General features: G+C 38.7%; 1 protein-coding gene across 2 annotated transcripts; it reads right to left on the reverse strand.

Moving 5' to 3' along the window:
• Positions 1-538: 538 nt before the first annotated feature.
• On the reverse strand, positions 539-7650 carry atp5f1c (ATP synthase F1 subunit gamma). Of its 2 annotated transcripts, XM_015352352.2 has the most exons (9): positions 7541-7649; positions 6578-6612; positions 5950-6081; positions 4935-5139; positions 3748-3891; positions 3594-3658; positions 2805-2960; positions 2387-2483; positions 539-674 (listed from the first exon to the last, which is right to left on the reverse strand). In XM_015352352.2, exons 1-9 carry the CDS (start codon positions 7579-7581, stop codon positions 671-673), a joined length of 879 nt encoding a protein of 292 aa, XP_015207838.1. In that variant the 5' UTR covers positions 7582-7649; the 3' UTR covers positions 539-670. The 2 variants fall into 2 exon arrangements, with proteins under 2 accessions (XP_015207838.1, XP_006633352.1); XM_006633289.3 differs by lacking the exon at positions 539-674 and having other exon boundaries at positions 2383-2483; positions 7541-7650.
• Positions 7651-7734: the final 84 nt, after the last annotated feature.

The raw sequence follows: 7734 nt of genomic DNA on the forward strand, positions 1-7734 counted from the left end.
TCTGCTTGGAGTTTGCATATCCTCCCCAGGCAATGCTCCAGTTCTCCCCTACATTCCTGCAACCTGCTGGCATCTCTAAATTGCCCCCCCCCCCCCCCCCAAAAAAAAATTGCTCTTTGTATTATTGAACAAATACTGTTCTTTTTTAAAGTTAATAAACACTCATACATCAGACGACTTTGACTTATGAGATTTGAGATTCTGGTATAGGTACCATTAAAATAGGTTAGTTTTGCATTAAACAGCGTGGGAAGAGGCAGAAATGTGCATTGTAGATCTAGCTGCAGAACAGTGAAAAAGCTTCTCAGTCTAACACTGGATGCAGCCAACTCAAACTAAGGGTTTGCAGACTCTCCTACTATACTTTATTTAAAATTTAGTAAACGCGGCTCATTTTCAAAATGTTTGAAAACAAGAAATGGGTTATTTTCCATTGCAGTATTGATCTATACTTTAATGTTTTCACAACTTGTAGAACACAATTTATTTTTGCTTTTGTGTAAAACGCAAATTATCAAAGGAAAAAAAACAATTACAATTCTGTGTAAGATGTTTATTCGAAGATATTTTACAAACAGAGGATAGTTTCACGAATACTTGACAGAACTGATGATTCTCAGCGTGGACACCAGAACCTTACTGAAACTTGATAATAGCTGGTCTTCCATGTTTATCTATAACAAAAACATATAAAACTGGTTATAACAAAAGTGCAATGTATATTACATCTGTTGATTGCTATGGAATGAAAATAAACCAGGTTGTCTAAATGAACTAGATCCACAGGCAGAACAAAGCACTAACTACTAACAGCTGAAGTAGATTTAGGCATAAAGCATATGTAATAAATCTTTAATCTCTAAAAGGTGAAAATGCCAAGCCACAAAGGAGATTCAAAACCATACATGTCTTCCAAAAATATTTAATTAGGGAACAAACTAACATGAAAATCACAATATCTAGTCTAAGGCACGTTACCTCGGTTTTGGTTCTGATAAAACCACACTTCAATCTCTGAAAACATGCCAGAAATAAATCAGAACAAAGGATCAGTTGAAATAAAGAGTAACCTTTAAACTACATCTTTAACAAAGGATTAAATCCTGATTGAAGTTTGGCCTCAGGAAATGGTACTTCACTAAGTAGTAATACTCATTGATTTCTTCACTGACTAGACGGGGAAATCCTACAAAAATGTTGCAATTCAAAGCCTGTGTCTGCCAGTACATAAACATTATTTGAAGCCATCACATTGACACACCTAATTTAGGTATTTGGAATTAGCTGCCACTTCACGCGAGACAGGAACACCCAGGAGTGTTAAGAGTACATTGTTGTCCATTGATGATTTAACAGGGATCATATTCATATTCCAAAAACATAAGATTTTATGATCATGTCTTTGTTTAAAATGCAGGTTCGCATTTTCTTAGCTCGGAGATATTCACACCCGTTCCCGATGTGCTCTAGTTCACCAGGTTTTACAGGTCAATGAGTCCAGACTGGAATAAAATCTAAAGACATTGTGGCTCTCCAGGACTAGGAGTGAATATCAGTGCCTTGGCTCAGGGGACCTCCATCCTGGTCCTGGAGGTCCAAGCACCTTCTGGACTTTGTTCCAGTCAAAGCCCCGTTTCACAATTGAACATGAATCAGGATTCACTTGAAATGCTTTACTGTTTGTTTTCAACTCTTAAACATGTTGATGTTTGATTTGTAACAACTGCAGTTCTTAAGGACAATTAAATTACTGAATGGACAAAATAAAAAACTTGTAAATATTCCAATCTAGCTACTTGTTATTGCAAATAAGGCTTCAATCAGGTGGAAGAAAAACTGGAAGGTTTGTGGTTTTCCTGGATCAGGACAAGAACTCTGCCTTAGCTGTTTATATAATAGGGCACATCGTACTTTTACTCAGGACAGCAGTCCAAAAAATGATCAATATGAACTACATGTACAGGGCATCATAACATAACATCATTAGCCCTATACAATCTCTTGCATTAGGAATTCGTCTTTACGCATACCCCCAGCTTGCTCTCAATGAGACACACAGACAGCGAGAGAAGCTTGGGGTCAGAGCGCAGGGTCAGCCATTGTACAGCGCCCCTGGAGCAGTTGGGGTTAAGGGCCTTGCTCAGGGACCCAACAGAGTAGGATTCCTCTGCTGGCTGCGGGATTTGAACCGGCAACCTTCCAGCCACAGGCGCAGATCCTTAGCCACAGAGCCACCACTCCACCCCCCAATGGTGATGAAGACTATTTATGAAGATAATTACAAGTCAAAATGACTTATGAACATTTTATGGCAACTAGATTTTGATGCCAACTCTAACCAAATGCAACAGGGGAAGATTATGAATGTGAACAGTGTTTTACTTACAGAGCAGCAGCACCAGAGATGATCTCAATAAGTTCCTTGGTGATGACTGCTTGACGGGTGCGGTTGAAAGTAAGCGTCAGCTTGTCAATCATCTCGGCTGCAAAGAACAGAGCGAAAGATCTTTAACAAAATCACACCTTCAGATATTACGTCATTAAGAGAATCCCTTTTGAAGAAGTCAAAAGTCTTTAAATTGCTCAAATAGATCAGCTAAGACTGTGTCAATCGGTTTAAAAAAATGTGTTTTACAAGATTTGGTTCAGAATATAATCATACAGAGAGGTTTAAAAATTTGACATTACAAAAATAGTGTTAGTTTGCAGAAGACTGGACTATTGTAAAAGGCAAACTCAGAAAGCTCTTTCATAAATTCTGAAAGTCTAAAATGCATTTTAAAATAAAAATATACAAATCATACAAGCATTCTTGCTAGCACTGTCCATAGCAGTCATCCTAGCACTCTGCTCGCTGGTGGTTGACTCCTTCAAGCTGAAGTAAATGATATTGGTCAGAGCAAACTCCTGGTAGTTTCGCAGAACATCTGCATCAATGTCATCATAGACACCAATGTTTTCTGAAAGGACCAAAAATTAACACATTATACACAGGCTTAATGCATCCATCTGTTGTTTCATTAATATAAATTTTAATGTAATTCTGATCATGTGGTGGAAATGTTCCAGATAACTCACAAGATACACATAATAGCAAGTATATCCCATTTCATTTAATCAAAACATTTTTTAGGTAAATGCAAAGTGTTTTTTTTTCTCTCTCAATAACCTGCATGGGAAATCCAAACCAATGGTGTTCAGAAACTGCAGAGAAGGTATTTCTGAAAATAAAAATCCTAATTTTATGTTTATAATAGGCATTCATGCAATGTATGTCTCTGTGAAGAAAATAAAATTCTGTGTTCAAGTTAACGTAATGGCACTGATTCTTTTTCAAAACCATTTTCTCTTTTATAGTGGAACACAGAAGCCAGCAACCTTATCATTGTATGCCTGTTAGCATAATCAGATTATTTATCACCTATTAGTTAAAGCACCTGGGATTTCAACAAAATGAGCTGCTGGAGAATTCCTGAACTGCTTCTACTTGCAAGCAAATAGCACCTTTGCTCATCATCACACTGCTTCATTAGCAACAAACACTTAATAAGCAGTATATTTGTAAAAAGAATCCTTCTCATTGGATAACATACCTGAATTGGCAACGGTGTCAAGGGAGAACAAAGGCTTTTCCTCGGTCCTGTACGAAATAACAGACCTAAGAAAAAACAAAAGAAGCCGTTTTAAATGCAACCCGATGCTGAAAGCTCCAACGTGCGAGTTTAAAATGAGGTTCTGGATGTTTACCTGAATCGGTTGAAAATGATGGAGCCTTGGTCAAATTCAAATCCGGAATCGAGCAGCTCGGTGGCAATGGTGGCAGCATCCCCAAAAGTGGGAGGTTTGCGTCCTACTTCCTTGCAATTGAGTAAGAAGTGCTTTCCATGGGTCCTGCCAGGTAAAGTTCAAGTACCTTTATTGCCATTTGCACGAACAGCGCGTTGGAAATCTTACACCGTTTCACTCAGTCAGAGAACATAAAGACAAAAGGGTAAACACACAGACTATGTGCAGGACACTATATACACAAACTGAAAAAAGACTCTACACAACCTGTACACACTATTATGCAAAAAAAATCCACACAAGAATGGCTCCTAAGTTACACGTGATAAAAGACATTGCGTCTACGGAGCTGAGGTTGATGTGGGCCTCCTATACGTTATGCCGGTTGGCACTGTCCTTGGGAAGAAACTGTTCGTAAACCTGTTCCTTCGGGTCTTAATGCTCTCTTGCTCACGACGCCGAAGGTTATGTTTAGCGTCTCGCCAGGTAAACAGACTTTGGCTAGGGTGGAGTGGGTCTTTGAGGATGTCGTGAGCCTTGCTCCTGCAGCGGGCTGTACTGAGATTCTCCAACAAAGCAAGTTCTGTTCCAATGATATGTTTCGGCTGTTCTAATCGCTCTCTGGAGAATGTGTTTGTACTTCTGGGTAGCACCGCCGAACCACACTAATACCTCCAGTCACAATGCTCTCAATGGCACAACGGTACAAACTAACCAGTGCTTTTTTGTGGGTGCCACTCCTCTTTAGGCACCTCAGAAAGTACAGACACTGCTGGGCTTTCTTCACAATTGCACTAATATTCTCTGCCCAGCTCAGCATATTGGTAATATGTAGGCCACGAAACTATATATAAAGTATAAATGAGTGCCATTGTAAAAAAAAAACACACAAAAAAAGTTTTTGTTATTGATTTACAAGAAAGTACATTATGAACTTTTCTTTTAAGGGCAGTACTTAATACAAAGTTGGTATCGGCTTTCAATATTTTGTCTGTCTTCACTTCAATAAAAGTGAAAAATAAAATGGCCAGGACTCAAGAAAAGCAATTAAAAACAAAAACAGCGTGCAGCAACAACAGACATTTGTTATGAATGACTAAAGTCAATTACAAGATCAGTTAACAGGACTATCATAAAGTAGGGATTACCTTTGAAGGATACCTCTCAGCTTGTCCCCAACACTAACCACCATGACCTCCTTCCCGGCGCTGGTCAGACTGGCGATTTCATTCTTCATGGCCTTCGCAATGCTGGAGTGAATAGCACCACACAGACCACGGTCGGAAGAAACGCCAATAATGACGTGCTTATTCTTGTCTTCTGGAGCCTTGATCTCTGCCTTTTCATACAGAGCTGGAAAAATATCAGAGTCACTACTCAAGCTTGGCAGGTAGTTATTACAGTCACCCAAAAGCCTGTTTATCCCACTTAAAACATCTTAACTGTCCCAACCTATCTATTTCCTAATCACTTTATTTAATTCAGGATCACAGGGGAGCCAGAGCACATCCCGACATGCAACAGGCACAAGGCTGGGTGCACTCTGGATGGGATGCCAGTCCATCACTGGTAACAAAGGTTACCACTGACTCAGACACACACGCTCACACCAGGGCCAGATTTCTCAGAAGCCAATTAACCTTCCATTATGTCTTTTGATGTGAGAGGCAACCAGAGCACCTGGAGTAAACCCACGTGAACACATGAACATACAAACTCCACACAGATAGCATCCCAGGTCTGGAACTGAATCTAGGGCCCCATCTCAACAAGGCAGCAATGCTAAACACAGTACCACCATGCCAGCCCATCTGAAGTTATAAAATAACTCAACAGAAGTATAGATTATTCTATAGAACTTTTTTTCCCCCACATAAGCAGAGAAGATTATGTGGCAAGTGCTTTACAGAAGTGTAAGTAAAAGCCCTCAGCGTCTTCGTCTTTAAATCCTGTTTTCTACAATGTAAAATCTTCCTTGAATAATAATGCACTATTTTAAAAGACATTAATATATCATTTTATAATTTTTAAAAATCTGCTTTTAAAATAACACAAACAGCATTTTTTTCTGAAAGACTAGCTTCCATTGTGGCAAATATCTAAATTAATATATTGGGCAGTTTGTGACACCCTGTGACAAACTCCTGGAAACTAATAACATACCCAGGGCCCCAGTTCCATAAACACGTGCAGGTTTCAAAGATCTCTCAGCCCTTGAATATTTTGCTGCAGCAACCATTTTCATGGATTTGGTGATCTTCTGGATATTCTTGATGGACTTCAGGCGAATGGTGACTAGAAAAAAATATATACACTAAGAACAATTGCAAGAGATTTTTAAAAAGGTTTTAATCATTTCAACTGATCACTGCATGGAAACAGGCTAGTATTTAAAAAAGTGACAAGAGTACAGTTACATTTCATATCCCATTGCACCAATGTTTGAAAAATATTATTCACTTAATTTCTGGCTACAAGGAATAGTCATCTTGGTATTTTCTGTCCACTGAACAGAAAGATTAATGCATGTGAGAAATTAAGACAGTCTGTTCACTTAGGTTTTAGTCACAGAAGTTTTCCACAATTTCAATGCATTTCCAACCTTTTCCCTTGGCAAAGTTTCATAATTCACATTTATATGCCTTGCTTTACATTTCACACTCGTCAGATCTTTACTAACCTAATGATGCAGACCTGAAATCAGCTAATCATGAAAGACTAAAATCCACTAAAACTATGAGCAAAATGTCCAAATAACAGGATAAAATACACTTTATTAAACAATACTTACTGTCCTTCAGTGTAGCCATGTTCCTGACTTGGCCACTGCAAGAGAAGCTAATATTAGTCAGTAATATTTGTAATGATTCATTTATAACATTACAATTCAGTGCACCTTTGGCATGCAAAACAGATTCAAAAGGTAGTCTGTGGAATTTACAGGATGTGCTTTTTACACAGTAAGCTATAGGAGGGTGGAACAAGCTACACAGCCACTATGTTGAAGGTGATATCCGGCCGTTTGTTTGAAAAAAAAGCTGAGATATGACCCACAGATCAAATAGCTACTAAAACTCTAAATGCCTATATATGCCAAATGGCCCACTCATGTTTGTAGCCACATCAAATTGAATAATTTCTTAAATAATTGCACCACAAACAAGTTTTCCACATCAATGCTAACAACTTTTTAATCACCCCGTAAAACAGTATAGCACAGGCTCAAATAGGAATTTCAGTTCAGGCGGTTTTAATAACTGACACTAATGATCTATATCGTTAATATAGATATTAACTGTCACAATGACAAAGGAACAATACATAGTAAAACATATGTTTTTAATATGTCTGATGTTTGCTTGAAACATATTCTCAATAATGCAATGAATGCCCTGTTCGTCTTGGAGAAGTGACATTGAGAGCTATATCGTTACCGCAGTAAGCATTTATGCAACGGCGGCGTTTCAAATTATCATGAGGTGTTGTGCAAATGCAAATTTAAAGAGCAAAAAATACTAACAGTGGGTAAGATATGAATAAAGACTTAAATGTTTCTTACAATGAATCTCGCTTAATAGCATGAACTTGGCCGCCCTACAAAAAAAACTGCCCAGGCCTACCGGTAAAATAGTGCCAAGCAAGATCTGTCTCTACGGAACAGCACAAAATCTGACTCGTGCTAAAGCATAAAATAACCAACCGCACATTAACAGATATCGTTTTGGATTTAACCCTGCAATTAGATTCACGTTACCATTGTGGCTGAAAAACCAGAACGCTGGCTCTCGCGAACATGGTGACACCAACGAAGGTCAATCTCCACTCACTGCGCACGCGTAAACTTCACTTTCCGCAGAAGAAGTCAAACAAATCCACGTCACATGGCCCAACTCAGTCTCGCGATGGTCAGACGGTGTGGGTAAGCATGACGTAATGACCCAATACCGA

The sequence above is a fragment of the Lepisosteus oculatus genome, chromosome 7 (genome assembly GCF_040954835.1).
Source record: "Lepisosteus oculatus isolate fLepOcu1 chromosome 7, fLepOcu1.hap2, whole genome shotgun sequence".
Taxonomy (NCBI): Eukaryota; Metazoa; Chordata; class Actinopteri; order Semionotiformes; family Lepisosteidae; genus Lepisosteus; species Lepisosteus oculatus.